This window comes from Emydura macquarii, unplaced genomic scaffold (assembly GCF_026122565.2).
Source record: "Emydura macquarii macquarii isolate MOO-44397 ecotype Brisbane River unplaced genomic scaffold, CSIRO-AGI_Emac_v2 contig_1483, whole genome shotgun sequence".
Lineage (NCBI taxonomy): Eukaryota > Metazoa > Chordata > Testudines > Chelidae > Emydura > Emydura macquarii.
The window spans coordinates 22,713,482-22,731,971 of NW_027131620.1; the positions used below are offsets into that span (position 1 = coordinate 22,713,482).

An 18,490-nucleotide genomic window follows, 5' to 3' on the forward strand; every position below is an offset into this window, starting at 1 on the left:
TCGTAAGCTACTTCCCTTATCAATCATTGAATTCACAAAGCCCGGTACTTTTTCGAATAACCCACGTGCCATTCTGGAAAGATATCCCCTGGGGCAAAGCTCTTCTGCTAGGCTCCCCTGCATTCTGGGATTTTTCGTGCCTATTGGACCCTACTGGAATTCTGGGATTTGATTTCTGGGATCAAACCAACAAACGCTTCATAGCATCCCATAATTCTTCTGTTTTGTTTGGGAGCAAGCGCTATTTGCAAACTGCTGTCAGGCAGCGTGGAGGAAATCCTGCTGAATGCTGTGACCCTGGCTGTCATCAATACAAACGGACCACTCCACACACGTCTGGGCAGCCACGCAGCCGCATAGCTTTGGATGGTGTCGGAGACAGCTGCAGTGTCACAGGATGGCTGGCCCTTTTAAATGAAGCAGGTCCAGCAGCCCTGCGCCAGAACAGGTGCTCCATGATTGGCCAGTTAAAGGGTGGAGCTAATAAGGGTTAATAAGGCCCAGGGAGAATCAGAGAGGGAGGAGATCTCTGAAGGAAGCTGGAGGAGGTCCTTGGGGGAGGCAGGGGAGCAGTGGAGGGGCTTACCAGCTGACATCTCCTTGTGGAGAACTGGAGCCAGAGGACCTGAGGGTTGAAAGCCAGGGGAACAGTGGAAGAGTCTCCCTGCTGGCCTGTCAGATGAGAGATTAATGAATTTTTCCCCGGTGAGGACAAATTCCTAGCTGCGAAGCCAGGGGGTGGAGGGAGGGGGGATGAATTCCCAACAGGAAGAGCAGAGTTGCGGTAGAGCTGAATGGGTGTCCTGGCAGGACAGGAGAGGACAAAGTAAGAGCCCGGGAGTTGTGGAAGGTGCCGGAGTGTGGTATGTGTTGTCAAAGGACTAGATGTTGTGGGATGTTAAGGACTATGGGGAGATCAATGGACTATGTTTGGGGACTTTTGTTATGGATTATTTTCATGGTGTTTGTAATAAACCAGCCCCGAGGAGGAGTATGATTGAGGCAAGAGAGCCTGTCGTGGAGTCCTTGGAGGGCTGAGTGTGATGGTAAGCAAGGTACTAGGGTACCCAGTTGCACGGGGGCACTTGGGGACAAAGGGGCATCATTCACACAGCAATGCTGTGTCAATACAGCTAGAGGAGGAGGTTGAAACTAAACAGTTATTTCTGTAGGACCCTTTCCTAGAGTGACTTCGCTGGACCAAGCAGGCTTCTGGGCTTGGCAAACTAGCACTGACTTCTTCTGGTGTACACCTTCTGACAGCACAAACCTGGATTAGATGTTGGGTAAGTGATGTAGCCACTCTCACATAGCAGCAGCATCTGGGGACGTCAAACGCGTCCATCCATCATCAAGATGATAAAGAGGGCAGTCTGTAACCAGATGGCACGCTCTTTGTTCTTGCAACAGGGAGACCAAGAAGCCTCAATAGTAAAGATGTAAGTTAAACTGCCTGTGACCACAATATAACAGGATATTTTAGATTAATTGATTCCAAGGGCAGAATGGACTATTGTGATCCATGGGGAACATATGAGGATTCTTCACATTGGCTTCCACCGCTAGCTCCCCATGATGCGGGGAGGACAATCTTGACAACTTGGCCAGTGGCATGCTAACAATGTTACAGCATTGACTGGTGGGATAGGATAGTAATGAAGAACTGAGATGACCAGCAGTGGTGGCAGAACTTCAGGATGTAAGAAGGCTACTTTCCTGGAGATCTACGTGGAGTTCATTCCAGAGCTGCAGTGGTGGAACACCAACCAGAAAGCTCCTCTCAGCGAAGAGAACCATGTGGTCATCACCATCTGGAAGCTTGCTACCCTTGATTGCTACTGGTCCATTTGGTGTTGGTAGATCTAGTCTTAGGGTTGTTGTCACAGAGGTGTGTGCTGCTATTGAAGGGGTATTGCTGGGGTGAGTCATAAAGCTTGGCAATGCACAGGATACTATCGATGGAGGGTTCCCAACTTGTACAGGGGCCATGGATGGGACCCATGTACCTGTTCCTTGCCCCCACACCAGGCCTCCGAGTTCATCAACAGGAAGGCCAAGTTGATTACTGTAGAACGTTCACCAATATGAACATGGGGTGGTCTGGATAAGTCCATGATAACAGAGCTCTTTTGCTTTCCCACAGCCCTGGGGCATGTCCCAGGGGTGCCCCATTTTCTTGCATTTGCTCTGCCAGCTGCTTGTCAACCTTGGCATTCCATTCACTGCTGTCCAGAAGGGCCTGGACATGCTCCTCTCCCCAGAGCACAAGAAGTCCAAGTCTTCCTGATATGTCTGTGTGGAAGTATAGGGCCTGGTTTGGTATGTGGCCCTTGAGTGTGGAATTGCAAAGGGGCATGCCTGGCTGCCATTTAAACAGGAAGAGGACATCCGGTCATGGTGCCCCCGGAGCAACAGAGGGCAGGCAGGGAAACAGGCAAGCCAACCCAGGCATGAAATGATGCAATGTGGGATAGCAATGGGGGAACTGTAGGAGCAGCGTAGTTAATCTGAAATAGGGATGCACCCACGAGAACCTTAGATCATATTAACTCCTTCCAACGTAGAATGCAAGTGGGATAGGATGCCAGATGAATTAAAAGCAAAACAAACAAACAAAAATCCTTTTGTGGGTGCCAAAAATGAATGTTATACTGAAAGAACATTCCCCTGTAGACAAGGCTCTAGAGACCATGGTGCCTCAGTCCTTAATATGAAAGCCCCTCTTTTGTGTTTTAGCCAGATGGCTTTGCCTGGATATCTAGGGCACTCTACCCACTGGGCAAGGCCCCTCTCCCCAGACTGCCACCTGGGGAGGTAACACGGTTCACTGAATAGGCCACTGGTCTGGATATTAGGAGACCTGGGATCTAATCCCAGCTTTGCCACTGATTTGCAGTGCAATCTTGGGTTAGTGTCTTAACGCCGCCATTCCGCTGCCTCGCCAGCTGGCAAGCAAGGATGATGATACCCGCCGGCCTTTGCCATGGGCTACAGACGCGCCAGATACTACTATTACTCTCCACAGCGTCCCGGGGCTGGACTCACCCTTCGCTGATCGGTTCCTCAGGGCTCTCCCTTTCCACCACAATGCTGTTGCTGGTGACGTAGACGGACATGCTGGGGTGTTCGATCAAGAGGTCCTCCATGGGGCTGCTCTCCACCCTGACGGGGCTGGGGCCTTCTGCAGTAAAACAGGGGGGAGGGGTGACAAACCAACTCTCGTCCATCAAGCAGGGGTCGGGCTGGGAGGGCACGGGCCTGCCGACACAGTCACTGAGTGAGTGGGGCGAAGAAGTGGTAGGTGGGGGGGACCCAGGACAGGACTGGGACGTGCAAACGGAATCCCTCTCACCTACCCGCTGCTCTTCGCTTGAGGCTGAAGCGTAACTAGCTAATGAGAGACAAGAGTCACCATCCACAAGGCAGGAGCAGCCAAAAAACCCACAGTAGTTTGAAGCCATGCAGAGTGGGGGAAGGATAAAGAAGCAGAGAGAGACACACACACATACAATATACAGTGGGGGGGAGGGGAAGGGGGGAGAAAAAGGGGGCATTATTAGTAAAAATGACACCCCAACAGTATTATTGAGTTCTTTCTTTTTACTCTCTAAAAGCTTTACTGAAGTAGAAACCATCATGCAAAATAAAAACACCAGCACAGCACGGCCACCTCCAGGGGCAAGTCAGCCAAGCACCTGCGTGCCCGCAGAGCCCCCAAGAACCATGAGAGCATCTGCAGGGAAAAGCACAAGGGTCTGGTCTGGCTCGTGCTTTGCTCTCGGATAGACGTGCTCTGTCCACCCCACCTACACCCATCTCTGACCAGCAGGCAGGAGGAAATGGCCTGGAGGAAGCTTTTCCCATAACTTTGCCTGCAGGCCTTCTCCCACCATTCTGAACCCACACGGCGCTTTGCGAAGTGCTATGCTACACGGTCGTGGCAGCGCTGGACTCGAGGCACGGGATTGCGCTTGCTCCTTGAGCTGGTTACTGTGGTGGGGCTGGAGGTTAACTGGGTCCTTGTAAATGAATTATAAACTGGGACAGTCTAAATTTATGGGGCCAATACTGCAATTTATCACTGTGCTCTACCCAGTCCCCTGATGCCATCATAATTGTGATGCTGAGGGAGCATGCCGGCAGATGGGTCATGATTTACGGAGCTGCTCAGACTGGCGCTCATCTGTCAGTTCCTCTCCCCATTTTGCATCGTCAGTTTCTTGCAGTTCAGATGGAATAGTGTTATCCAGAGTGCTCATGCTACAAGAAACTGGCTGTGCTATAGAGAAGGAAGCTGTTATTATGGCTAGGTTTAGCAAGGGCTTCCAAGACTCCTGCCAAGCTCATCGGTGTGTTTCAGGCATCAAGAGATTAATGGAGGCTGGTCTAGTGGAGGGGCGCACTGAGCACAGAGCTATTTGTGCCGGCCACTGTGGGGCTGGGGGTGGGAGTGAAATCTGAGCTGAATGCAGTGATACAAAGGGAAGGAAGAAAGCACAAACTGTGGGGCAGACGTTCTATAGCTATTTGACACGGATGGCTTCAATTGGTCCCATCAATGATGCATCAGCCCCCAGTGAGCACCTGTGGTCTAGTGGGGGGGGCTGGGAGTTCTGAGCCCAGGATTGACCGCTTCCCTTGTCACCGAATCGCTGGGTAACCTTGGGCAAGCCCTTCATCGCGCTGCCTCACGTACCCCAGCTGTAAGACATGGTAACACTTAACTCGTTTGTAGGCTGCTTGGAAAGCGACGGCTGAATAGCGCTGTATGGGTGCTAACTATTATTAATTGCTTTCAGGACAGCATGAATTTCATGGATGCTAATAATAATGGGAGGCAGGGTGGAGTAGTGGTGAAAGCACAGTAAAGCCAGAATTAAAATACTGGATTCTAGCCTCTGTTTTGCCTCTGACTTCCCGTGTGACCTCTGGCAAATGACTTAAACCCGTTGCGCCTCAGTTTCTCCTGTTGTATGAAGAGCGGAATAACTGTTTCCTCACAGGGGGCAGTCTGAAGGCCTGGAGATTCTCAAGATTCTGATTAAATAATCATTTAAAAAAATGCTGGTTCAGTTGTTCATGACACAGGGCTATATGGTTTGGGCTGGGAGAGCGCAGCCAATGAGCAATCTCATTTCAGGGGACATACTTCCAAAGGGCCTAAGCTGGTCCAGAATTAGACTGCCACACTGCAGAGAGTCATTCTCCTGGTCCCTGGATATTGGGCTATTAATAGTTGTCGAGTGGCCTGGCTGGAGATTATGTATCAGCATAGAGACAAGTTTGGCGTGTTTTGGTTTGCTTGTTTTTTCCTTGATTCTTGGAACCTGAACTGCTCTAGCCAAATGTGTAACTGGGGGGCGAGTTGGCGGGGGAAGGATTCTGGCTAAACAAGCCTCTCACACTCCAAGCACTTGGACACGTTCACATGGCGGCTTCCTTCTAGACAGTGCTCCTGACAATAAGTGTGAATGTGACAGGAAATGGAAGGGGAACCTACAATTCCCAGGTGAGCTGCAGTTTTCACTGAGCGCAGCGCTCAAAATGGCCTGTGGTTTTTGCACTTGTGGTACGCAGCCATTCGGGCTGGGCAACCAGCACTACGTGCATGATCCTGCCAGGTCATGGGCATCTCGGACTCTGCTTTTGCACAGCCTCTTCTTGCCTCCTTTCCCAGCCTGTGCCAAGGTGGCTGGTCCTTTAAAGGGCAAAGGGCTCAGCCCACCTGTGATACAGCCGATGTGCCTCTCCAGCTGGAGAGAATGAATGAAGCCATGGGAGAGATGGTCACATGATTAAACCAGGATGGGTGGGTTAGAAAAACAGGGGCATGTGGCCAGCCCAGGGGAGACAGTGAGAAGCTAGAGAAGAGAGAAGGTGTGAGGTGGCCTCCAGCGACTCGGGGAGCACGAAAAGATAGCCTCTGAGGTTGGGGTGAGAAAGGATCCTCTCCTGGAGCAGGAACCTATGTGACTCTGCACAGCCTGGGGGAGAAGGACTGTGACGTTCCTCAGCGGGGAGTGATGGTGGAGAGGTACAGACAACAGACCCTCAGGTAGGGGGAACTGGGCCCAGCTGGAGTCTGGGTGGAAGAGACTTCATTTTGAGTTTATTTGGGCTGAGCAAAGTAGGAGCCGAGCGGAGGAATTTTGTCTTACATCTTTTGGACTGTGTGGAGTTCTTAAGGGGCCCTGAGCAGAAGGGGAAACTGAGGCAGAGTGTGGCAGAGTCACTCCAGGCCACGAGGAGTGCTTGGGAGGCAGCATACCAGTCACACAGGGTTCCCTTCTCCCCTCCTACCCCAACAGACACTTCTTCCCCCTCCTACTCCCACCAAAGCTTGAAGAAACTTCTATCCATCCTCCATGCATAGGCAGATAAGCCTGGGCAGGTGGGCTCAAGTTGCCTACAGCTGCTCTCCTGGTCTGCTCCAATTCTCTACTGGCTGCTACATCTGACCCGCTCTGAAAGTTGGGCCTGGATGCCCAGGGTCCAAGTGGTTCATCAGTGGTGTGAATGCTCAGGGTGGGGCAGGAAAAGGAAAGGAGAGACCCATTTTAAATGGTCTAGCTAAGTGACCTGGCGCACGGAAATAAGGCAGTGATTGAAGGGCAAAGACATGACTGACGTTCAACCCTATGTAGTTGGAGCACTGGGCCTTTGTCGCACTGGGAGTGGCCCAGTCTGGGATGCACTAACGTGCCCTCATAGTTTTAGCTCATAGGGTGGAGCTGATCAGTTTAGCCGACAAGTGTTTTGCAGAACTCCAGTCTGCAGGAGAGGGCTGCAATAACTAGATCCCTGACTAGCAGATGGAAAGCAGAGGAAAAACTCCTCAGCTGTGATGGAGGGGATTATTGGTGTGGTGTGCTGGTAGGAAGGCTATGGACCGCACAACATCAACTGCTGAACTTGGAGCCACTGGCCTGCCTGGATGATTTTGAAAACAGAAAGCTATCAAGAAAAATCAAGTCACGGGTCTGTCTTTCTGACTGACAAGTGGGGGCTCAGGGCCTGTCTTGGTGTCTCTGTCAGTTTGAGAAAACCTGATGTTCCCCTTTTCCCTCCCTGTAAACCATCACAGACTCAGGCTAGCTGAAGGAGCTGTGAGCAGCGACACTCACAGCAGGCTGACTGATCCCGTGTGCCTCAGAGACGTCCCCACTGCTAGATGTCACGTGCTACGCACCTGACCTCTTCCACCAGACATCCCACAAAACAAGGAATCGTCCGGCATTTGCACACCAGACCAGCCTCCCAGTTTGTTCTCCCCCCGCATCCCATGTACACCCTCTTGGTTCCCCAGCAACGCTCTCCCCACCATGCACTGCACTGTCTCCCCCTTCCCAAGATACGTAGCCCAGTTTCTTGCTTTGAAGAATCTGGTTGCCCTATTCCAGCTCGTTTCCATGTCAAGGGTTCGTGCTTGCTGAAAAACTGGGAGTGAAGGTTAAAGTCTCATCGGTGCTGTGGCTTTTAGACCCACAACCACCACCTGGGCACTTTCATAAGAGCAAGGCCAGCCCAATACTTCTGAGGGAGAGGCAATGCCTGATCCCAGGGGTCTAGCTAATGATTAAAGGGACTAGCTCTCTTCAGTCTCCTTCTATCAGGCAAAGGGTTTCCTGGTGATAAGACAACCAGGACTCGCTCTTCTGTCAGTTGGTAGCTTTATTCTTAGCCTCTTTCCAGGATATCTAAAAATATCTGAAAAGAAAGAGTGACCCTGGTAAAAAAAAGAGGCTGCAGAGGCAGAGTTTTAAATGGGAGTAGCAGGAATAGAAAGGCAGTGCACAGAAGGTTGTTTGCTCAAGGACTCTGCTTAATTTGTAAGCAAAAGGTCAGAAAGTGTCATTGCAAATGGCTGAGTTATCTATCCCACAGCAGAAATGAGAAGACACAAACCATTTTAATTAAGATGGAGACTCCCTGTCTACACTGACCTGCTGCTGACAGCTGCTGTTGGCAAAAGGGCTGAAAATGGTAACCCTTGAAAAGCAATCTCTAAGTGCAAAGTGTTATCGCCCTAAACACGGAAGCGTTGCTGCAAATGGCTGCCAGCCATGGGTCTGCCTGAAGCAGTTTTGGGAATGGTTTCACAGCTTGGAGGGGCAAAACTGCCTCATACGAACATAAGAGCTGCCATATAGGGTCAGACCAATGGTCCATCTCTGACAGGGGCTGTTACCAGAGCTTCAAGGGTAGTGGACGCATGGGTTTCTGGACACCCGGCTGAGATGCCTCCATGTGCACCAGCCCGACAGAGATCAGCTGACACATGGAGTGATCTTGGGGTTCATCAAACAACAAACCAGTGAATGAGAAAGGAATAAAATGTTTAATAAAACAAACTCGAGAGCGTCTGTGGGGAACTGCTGTACACAGCTACACTGTGTTCTCAGCCCCAGCTGCCAGGGCATATCTCTTAATTCCTATATTCATAATACTCTCCCTTCGGAGGGAGCATCTCTAAATTATAATCTTCCACACACCTATCTCTACATCTTCCCTCTTAAAAAAACCCAGTGAGCTCTTCTACACACATATATATGAACAGCTAGCAACTATCTAATAACACATACATTAAATTCTCAGTTCATCTCGCACACTTCCATAAACCAATGTGTCAACTACCTAGAGGTCATCAGCACATCACTCTGGAGTATGTCTTTACCACTCAGTTTCCTCAAATACCCCTTCTCCAGCCAAGTTAGCAAGTCTCTATGAGTCTTTCAGGACATTTAATCTCCATCTCTGATCTTCTCAGTATCTGCCTTTCATTAGAGTCTGAGGTGTTCTCTTGTTCCTAGCCAGTTTCTCCTTTGTCTGTTGATGATAAAGGATCAGTCAGTCGGGAAATGCCAGAGTCGACACTGACTGTCAGTGTTTTGGAACTTCCTGGGATTACTCTTAACTCCCTTCATTTATGTCGAAATGTGTCTCCCTGGTCTGTCTGGACTACATAAGACCTTGGATGCAGCTGCTCTTTAATGTACCCCTTTGGCCCCAAGTATTAGAGGTGTGTTTCTTCAGGCACACTCTATCACCTGGGTTAAGAAATGGGAGATCACGGGCCCTTTTGTATAATATTTCTGCTTCCACTTCTGATTTTCTTTCATCTTCCATATGGTTTCAATGTTATGAAATTTCAGCAAGTTATCAGTGATGGTAAATTAGATCTGATCCTTTTTCCTATAAATAGCTGAGCTGGAGAAAAGCCATTTTTCCAGAGTTGTACTTCGATATAATCTTTATACAAATCACCCCCACCGTCAAGAGTCTTTTTCATAATGTTCTTTATTGTCCGTATAGATCTTTCCACAAGTCCATTTGATTGGGGATAATTTGGACTTAATGTTTTGTGATGAAAATCCCAATCGATGGCAAATTGCCTAAAATCTGCACTGGAAAATTGCAGTCCATTATTGCTAGAGACTTCATCTGGAATTCCATGTCTGGAGATGATTCCCTTCATGCCGGCTCTCACTGACTTACTATTAGTACTGGGCAGTGTGCAAATTTCTGGATATAGAGAATAATTTAACTGTGACTATTAACTAATTCTTTGATTGCCAGGTAAATAAGTCACCGCCTACCTCTTCATAAGGCCTTTGTGGAACTGGATGAGGTCTCAGTGGCTCTGCCTGTTGGCATGGCATGGCTTGAATTTCAAGCACGAAAAGCAGTTTCCTACCAAATTAGTAATGTTGCGATTGATCTGTGGCCATGCTTGTTGTTTCCTAAATGACCCTTGTGGATCTTCTTTAGCAGTTCTTTTCGTAGGCTCATTGGAATTACAACCTTGCTGCCCTGGAGAATCACCCCATTTATCACAGTAAATTCATGTCTGCATTTCCAATAGCCTCTTATACTTGGACAGCAGCTGCTTATTTCGTCCAGCCACCCTTTAATGATCACTTCTTTAAGGACCCCCAATGATTCATCTTTCGCTGTTTCCCCTCTGATTTGCTGCAGTTTCCGGTTAGCTACGGGAATTGACTTTACAATCAGATCTACACAGACTTGCGTCTCTGTCTCTAAAGTCTTCTCTGGTTTGGGAGTGGAAGTCACTGCTTTGGAAAGTGCATCTGCAGCGAACATGAATTTACCGGCGTGCAGGTCACAACCAAATCATACTATTGTGGCTTTATCATCATTCTTTGAATTCTTAAGGTACAGTCATTTAACAGTTTACTAAATAATGCTATCAGGGGCTTGTGATCCATCAGTGGTGTACTGAGAGTCTATGGCACCCGGGGACCAAGCCTCCATTTCTGCCCTCCGCAGGCCTCACGCCACGCCTCCCAACCCGCGGAGGCCAGGATGGGTCCCAGCGCCACCCCCAAGATGCCCTGAGGAGGGAGGTCTGTACCTGCAGGGAGGAGGGGTGTGAGGCTTGGGGGAAGTGCAAATGCAGGTTTGGCTCTGCCACCCCCCGCTGCACTTACCCACCACACGGTGCCTACCTCTCCTGCTGCAGCCCCACAGCCTGGCGCCGGGGCGGCCTCACCCCCTGGCCTGGGGAGGGGGGCTGGGTCAGCCCATCACAATGTGCCTCCTGCCCATCGTGAAGGGCCAGCCTGGCATGCCCCCCTGCACTTACCCACCACTCCAGCCCCATAGCCCAATGCCAGCTTGGATGGGGCAGCCTTTCCCCCCCGGCCTCACTGCCCTGCCCCTCGGTACACCACTGTGGTCCATTTCAACTTCCACTGTCTATCCATAAATAGACTGACTGAATCTCTCACAGGCAAACAATAGTCCTAAAAGCTCCTTCTCAATCTGTGTTTATCTGGTTTCTGCCTCAGTCAGTGATTTAGCAACCCGTGGCCTATGCTTCCAACAATCCTCATGCTTCTGTAAAATCACTGCACCTAACCCAGACTGAAGCATCTGCTGAAAGTTTAATAGGCCTTCCCAGTGCAAGGAACTTCAACTCTGGTTCTTATATCAGTTGTTTTAAACCTTCCCATGATTCCTCCTGTTCTGCACCCCAACACCATTCATTTTTATTCTCTAGAAGTTTTCTCAAAGCCGCTGCTTTGGTAGATAGTTTAGATATGAATTTCCCAAGATAATTAATCATTCTTAGGAACCATTGGACATTCTCTCTTTGACTGGATGTGGCACCATTTCAATGGCTGAAATCTTCCTCTTATCAGGTTTTACACTTTTGTCGGAAATAATGTCCCCAATAAAAGTGAGTTCTGTAACCTCTAAAACACGTTTCTCCCTATTTAGTTTGAGGTTTGCAGCTCTAGCTGCGTCCAGGACTTCCCGAAGTCTGTGATCATGCTCCTCTTTCATTGAACCCCAGATGATGATGATGTCATCCATTGAGGTGTCAACACTATTAACACATTCATAGATCATATGTATGGTTTTGTGTAAATGTCTGTATCTTCCAAATGCAGTATTAAATATACATAGTTTTGAGCTTTTTTCAGTTAATTTTAGCTGCCAAAATCCTGAGGATGCATCCCACTTATTGAAATATTGAGCATTTGCAAATTGAGCCAAAATCTCTTCTCTGGTCGATAGTTTGAAATATTCTCTTTTTATAGCCTTGTTAAGGTCTCGTGGATCTAACCATATGCGTAGATGGCCATTACTTTTCTCCACAAGAACTAGAGAGCTCACCCATTCCATTGGCTCCTTGATTTTTTTGTATTACTTGCATTGCTTCCATCTTTGCAAGTTCAGCTTCAAGTTTATCATGGAGTGCAAATGGCACCTTTCTACATGGATGGACAACTGGAGGGACCTGCTTGTTTATCTGGATTGGATGTTCCTCCTGCAAGCAACGCATCCCTGGAAACACATCATGATATTCTCAAATGAGTGCCTCATAGCCAGGTTTAGTATGATCTTGTAGTGAGAGCACTCATTTTACCAAATTAAGTTTTTCACATGCAGCCAGGCCTAAAATTGGTGTCATCTTCTTTAGCATGACAAAGAAGGGGAGTCTGTACATGGTGTTTTTATGGTTGATGCTAGCAATCCATCTCCCCTTCACTGGTCTATTTGTTTCAGAATAACCACTTACTTTTATTTTTGTTGGTCTCAGGGTTGGTCTTATTTTCATTCTCTCATAATCTTGTTCAGATGGAATATTAACCTGAGCTCCTGAGTCCAGTTTAAGTAGAATAATTGTTCCATTTAGTGTCATAGGCAATATCCAATCCCTCTCACTAGGTTTGCTAGATCCCAGTACGTCTATGAAAAACTCCTCACCCAGGTTGTCTTCAGCTGAATGCACGTGACTTTTCTGCATTTGGGATCTGCAGCATTTTGCAAAATGATGTTTTTCTCCACATTTATGGCAGAGTTTTCCAAAGGCAACACACTGTTTGAGGCTATGCTGTGCTCCACACAACCATCTGTACCCAGTCTTCTTCCCCCTAGCAGTGGTTTTCATAGCAAGTGGTTCCACTTTTTGATTTGACCTGTTCTGGCTATCTAGCTATCTGTACTGGCTATCCATATACTAAGTACAAAGGATAACCCCTTCTGGTGAATTCAGCTCTTTGGCTTGTGCTTTCACCATTTCTGCCGTCCTGCATATCTGGAGAGCTTTTTCTAAAGTTACATCTTCACAGAGCAGTCTCTCTCTTAACACATTGTCTTTAATGCCACAAATGATTCCATCTCTGACCAGAGACTCTACCAATTCACCAAAGTCACAGGCGTTACTGAGTCTTAATTCTGTGACATCTTCCTCTATGGTGTCATCTGGTTTTTGCATGCATGTAAAAAATGTGTCTCTCTCAAAGGTCTCATTCCTTTTTGGCATACAATGTTCCTCAAATTTAGTCAGTTATTTATTTCATGCTTTCACCTTCTTGACACTTAAAGTTGTTATAAATATCCAATGCTTCCTCTCCAACAATACGAAAAAAGATAGATAATTTGACTTTATCATTTTTCTCCTCTGCCCCTGTGGCTGCTAAATACCATTCAAAACGCTGTCTGAATTTTTTCCAGTTCTCTGCAACATAACCTGACAATTGCAGACTGGAGGGAGTGTGCAAAATATCCATTTTGGGCTTTTTCTCTTTCTTAAGGGGAAGCTACTAGATTGCTCATAAAATACATACAAAAGCCTTTGTACTTCTCTGTTTGCTGCTCCCCTGGCATCTGCTTCCAGTTGCAAACACACAGAGTTAACTTCAAAAACTGCAGTTCCTTCTCATTCAGCACTTCTAACACCATGTAATGATCTTGGAGTTCATTAAACAATAAACCAGTGCATGAGAAAGGAATAAAAATGTAAATAAAAAAACAAGAAAGCTTCTGTGGTAAAGTGCTTTACACACAGCTACACTGTGTTCTTAAGTGCTGCCAGGGCACAGCTCTAAATTCCTATATTCATAATACTGTCCCTTAGGAGGGAGCATCTCTGAATCTTCACTTCCCACAAACATATCTCTACAGTGCACTGCTGCTAGAGGTCCCTAGATTTGAACTCAGAGGGGAAGTCTAGTATTCTTTATGGAGGGCCTTGGACGCTGGAATTTGCGTCTCCTGTTGGCCCAGCAGAAGCCAAGCCTGCTGACTTTCAGGATACAATACCAGGCTCCCTTGCTTGCTGGCAGACTGAACATAGTCCAAGTTCTGGCCATGATTGTTGGGGGGGAGTTGTCGTTTGACTGAAGTGACTGTTTTGTGTATATAGTGCATGCACCCAGAGGCTCCACACCATGTGTGTCCCTAGCAGTTGGAAAACACAGAGCCGTATGGCCACAGGCCAGGCCAGTAGTCTAGGGACAATACATTCAGGTCCCAAGCAATGTGGGCGAGTAACACTACAGAAGAAGCAGAATATTAGTCTCTGAGGTGGGTAGGAGGGCATCAAATTGCTCTCACGGGAGCCTCCGTGGCAGGGGCACTGAGTGGACGGAAGAGGCTCTGCAGACTGATATGTCTAGTGGGAAGGCACATTGTAACCTGGGCCATACAGTGGGGAGGCTGGCAAAATGTCACCCCTGAAGGCACAAATGCTCTGAAAGCCCTTGGCATGGCAGCCCGCTGACATGTGCTTTGTTTGTGAAACACATCCTGGCAGGGGAAGGACCCTGAGGATGTAAAATTATCTGGAAACAGGAAACCATGTAAGACTCTTTCCTAACAATGTTATCTGCAAACTGAAATAGCTGCCCTCCCCGCCCCCTGCACCTGGCCGCCCACACATAGAGAAACGCAGAGCTTAATTCCAGGGAGTGGAGCTACACAAGAGAGGAGAGCCTAAGAGCATGCATCTCCCTGATGCAAAGGCAGTGACTTAAAGGCAATGGAGTTGCCCCAGGAGCAACGTGGCCTATGGATTTTGATCACAATGTTGTGCACATAACAAACTGTGGGGGCAGCTGGCAGCTCTTAGACACCCATTTGTACCCCCAAATCAGACAGTTAGGTGTGTAAACAGTACTCATTTGCGTGCACAATTAGCTCTGGGCCTCACAATTTAATTAAGAGGCTCAGATAAAATATACAAACTCTAATTGCGGGGTGCAGCCAAACTTTCTCTCGGTTCCTAAATCATGCTTCCCTCCCGCCGACCTAGTGAGAATCTTGGAATATGAAAATAGGGTAAAAAAGAAACAGGTTGGCAAAAACGATATTTTCCAATCTGAAAATTTGTTTCTTATTAAATGAACAAAGCAATAAGAAACGAAAGGCCTGCGAGACATTAACCTTCAATAAGACGCTGCTTTTAAAAGGGGTTGGGGGGACGATTGACATTTTTTGTATCCTTCATGTCTGTTCCAAACTCTGGGAGAAGAGTCCACAAACAAGTAAGTGCCAAGTGAGTTTGCAGTCGGTCATCAGGGTAAATACCTCTTGGATTAAACTAAAGTGAACAGCTCTTCTGTAGCCCTTTAAATTAGATTATGCCCAACTGAGGGCTAACATAAAGGTAAAGTTAATACCTCAGAACCTTTGTCCAACTGATTTGTGTCTGCATTAGTGGGTGCCTCCATTTTTGGATGTGTTTCAGAATCCTTGGTATGTTCATCCTTTAGGCAAGATGCTAACCTGAAAATGCTTTCTGAGATTCCTTGGCACTTGGTGCACTCTCATGCTCTGTGACTGTAGTGCCAATGGGAGCTTGCAGGCTGACAGCTCTCCCTTGAGCGCCCTCGAACGACCCAGTGGCAGAGTGTCTCACCCCGACTGTTGCTATTGGTTGTGTCAGTGTAGGAGAGAGATGGAATGACTGACTTCAGATTCATCGTGTTTGGCTTGGCAGCTAAGCAGGATATGTAATACCTGCCTCTTGCTTTGCAGTTCAAAAAAGGCAGCGAGGGTGGACTCTGCATGAGCCATTTGCTGCCGTGCTAGGAAACTCTACAAGCAAACAAGCCAGGAGCAGGGAATGTGTGGCACTGTCAGCTTTTGGGAACATGATCCAGCTGCCCTCCAAATGAGATCCTGAAGGTTTCCCCTCCTCACCCCCTGCAGGTAGCTCCTGCCACATTAGCCTGCAGACCCTTGGGCTGGCCAAGATGATTTATAGCAGGTGGAGGGACAGTGGGGCAGGGCAGGTAAGAAGAGAAACCCACATTCCCTCCACATCCTCAGAGCACATTTGTGGGGTGAAATTCCCCTCATTCATCTTGTCTCCTTCAAAACCCCACCCCAGGGACTGCAAAGGAGACATGTTGCAAGGTCCTGGACTTACAGCCATGTAATTCTCAGTGTCCCCGGATCTACCACAGCTCCAAGGGCTGCAGTGTCACTGTGGAGAGGTGTAGGGTGGGGAACCGTCATGGTGCCAACTTGAAATCCTTTTGACCTGAGGGAAACTGAGGCGTTTGCTCTGTGTTTCCACACACCAGCTATAGCACAGACAGCAGCAGGGCCAGCTACCTTCAGCTCCCTCCGGTACTTGTGGGGGGCTCCCTCACCACAGTCTCTGAGCACAGCACAATAGTTCGCTATCCTCGCAACACGCCTGGCGGCCTGAGGCACAGAGGGACTAAAAGTGACTGGCTCAAGGTCACACAGGAAGTGGGTTGTGGAGCAAGGGCTTGAACTCAGACCCTCCAAGTCCTATGCGAGGGCCCTAACCACCAGAGCAGCCTGCCTCTCGCTGACCCAGAAGCGTGACCTGCCGGGGCCAGAATCAGCAAGTGCCGGGAAGAGAGAGGAGGAAAGATTATAATAGGGGAGGGGCAGTTAACCAGACCCTTTTGAATCTTGACGCTTCAGCTGGAGCTTGGGTTCAAGCTTCAGAGGCAGGAGTGGGAGGGGTTGGCTTTTATCAGAAGTGGTTCACTCATCATTAGGCCTGTGGTGAAGCAAGAGGCCTTTTAAGTGGTGCCCTCCACCCACCCCCTGCTTTTCTCACCTGGAAGGTCAATAATGAGCCATCCATCCTCTTCCTCCTCCTCAGAGACAAAAGGTTTGGGTCCCTCAAGGCCCTCGGATGTGGTGTTGTCACTGAAGAAGAGGCTGGTGAGGCGCTGGAACATGGCTGGGGAATGGTTTCCAAGGTGAGCTTTGATGGGAAGAAAGACAAAAGCTGGTGCCGAGTGCCTGCCTCAGAGCACGGAGCTGGACGTTGCTGGTGGGTGTTGGGTAGGAGAGCGACGCTTGGGAGTCTTGTCTGGGTGGATGAGTCTTTCTGAAGGGTGGGACCCCTTTCTTCCTAGCGAAAGTTTAGCTGAGTCGTTATGTATAGTGCAATCATGAGGTTCTTCACTTGGCTTCAGTGCAAAGGCCTGCAAAGAAAGGAGAGATTCATTCATGTCCTGTGGAAAGCCGGAGCTTTCTGCATCACGAGGGATTCAGATGGGCTGCAGGGAGGAGGGAGAGGAAACCCTGATATGGATCTCCATAACAAGTCGCTGCAATCATTTCCTTTTTACAGGGTACAGTGTGCTGGGGAAAGTGCAGCCCCTGAGGGCTGGCTGCTGCATCCCTTGATCTCTGACAGTGTCATTCTTTTACCACACAGACACCTACTGCCATGCTCTCAGCATTCCCTTTCCCCTCCCCGTGCCTCAAGAAATGACTTTTCCCTCATCGTCTTTTGCTTTTATTCATTTTTATTCATTTTTCCTCGAAAGCAAACCAACCAGCCTAGTGCTGGCTCTGGCACTGAGTTTGCAAAGGGCAGTCTAGCTATCTGGCACTATATAAGGAAGAAGAGATGACCCAACTGTACATCAGGAGACTTGGGTTCTAGTACTTGCCATGCCACTGACCTGCTCTGTGACCTTGGGCAAGTCACTTTCCCCTCGCTGTGCCTCAGTTTCCCCTCAGTAAAATGGGGATGTTAACACTTGCCCATCTGTAAAAAATGTTTTTAGATCTATGGGTGAAAACGACGATATCATGCCTAATAATATTATCATGAAAAGCGAGAGATGGGCTAGGGGGTGGACTGGAGAAGCACTCGCAGTTCAGATGGTCGCACGGATTGCATGCTGCACTCATCACTACGTAGCTGGGCTGGAAAACGCACGAGAACAGACTTTCCTGGGTTATTTCAGTGCTGCTTCATCTGTTCAGAAGCAGGAAGCAAAAAGAGGGGAAATGACCAGGCCACCCTCTATCCCTTTTCTCCCGGATGAGTTAACCAAATATTGAATAAGGTTTGGTTCACAGTTATCGGGGTGGAGCGATTAGTCACCCCCTGAGTCATGAACATCCTCATGTCTTCCCACTGTGTGCTCCTACTTGGGTGAGAGTTGGTGGCATTGGAGGGGGGTGTGTGTGTCAATCAATCTTAATTACAATGGAAGAACTAAGGCCCTGGGCCAGGTTCTGATTTTCATCATCCTGGCATAGAGCTGGAGCCTGTTGATTTCAATGGAGTTATTCCAGATTTACACAGCAGAAGCTGGGGCAGCAGAGCAGTTTTAGCCCAAGGCTTTGATGAAAAGCTGGAAAGGGATTTGAAAGGGCGTACTGGCATGATCGTATTGGAAAGCTGATTAGAATTTACACAGTAAGAGCTGCTAAGGTCTTAGTGTTTGGTCAACAAAAGTCACCTTTATCAAGATGACACAGTCTGGACACTAAATATATACACCCAGAGCAGGCATCTGCTGAAAGGCAACTCATAGCCTGTAAAACTCAGCCAGCAGGATTGTTAAACTGGCTAAATGTCTCTTTTGCAGCCAGAGAAGTAGCTTCAGGCAAAGGAATAATACATAGGAATTACAAATAACCATGTTCTCCCTATTTTTCACTGAAATTTGTTGAGACGGACACTTCCTGTCTCACTCCAATAATTAATTAGTCCTCAAAGCAGTTTGCAAAGCTGGGTGAGTGTCATTATCCCCATTTCGCAGCTGGGGAAATTGAGGCACAGAAAAGGTAAGTGACAGAACTGAGAACAGAGACTTCCCAGTTCAGTCCACTGCCCTCTCCACTGGGCAAGGCTGCTGCCCGGAACTAACAGTCTCTACCAGTGGCTGTGCTAACGGACGGAGGCCCTGCGTTTGGCTGGGGTGGATTTTAATTTAATATTTATCTACTC

The 18,490-nt window shown here is 48.3% G+C and overlaps 1 protein-coding gene across 2 annotated transcripts in view; it reads right to left on the minus strand.

Annotated features, from left to right (window-relative positions):
• The window catches only part of TP53INP2 (tumor protein p53 inducible nuclear protein 2), a 48,652-nt gene that overhangs the window by 11,280 nt on the left and 18,882 nt on the right, over positions 1-18,490 (minus strand). Inside the window, exons 2-3 of one of the 2 annotated variants that reach the window (XM_067554462.1) lie at positions 16,352-16,724; positions 3,046-3,181 (exon numbers count right to left, since the gene is read on the minus strand). In XM_067554462.1, coding sequence (XP_067410563.1) covers positions 3,046-3,181; positions 16,352-16,475 — 260 coding nt within the window. In that variant the 5' untranslated portion in view covers positions 16,476-16,724. Of the gene's footprint in view, positions 1-3,045; positions 3,392-16,351; positions 16,725-18,490 lie in introns of both variants that reach the window. The other variant, XM_067554461.1, reaches the window with a different exon arrangement.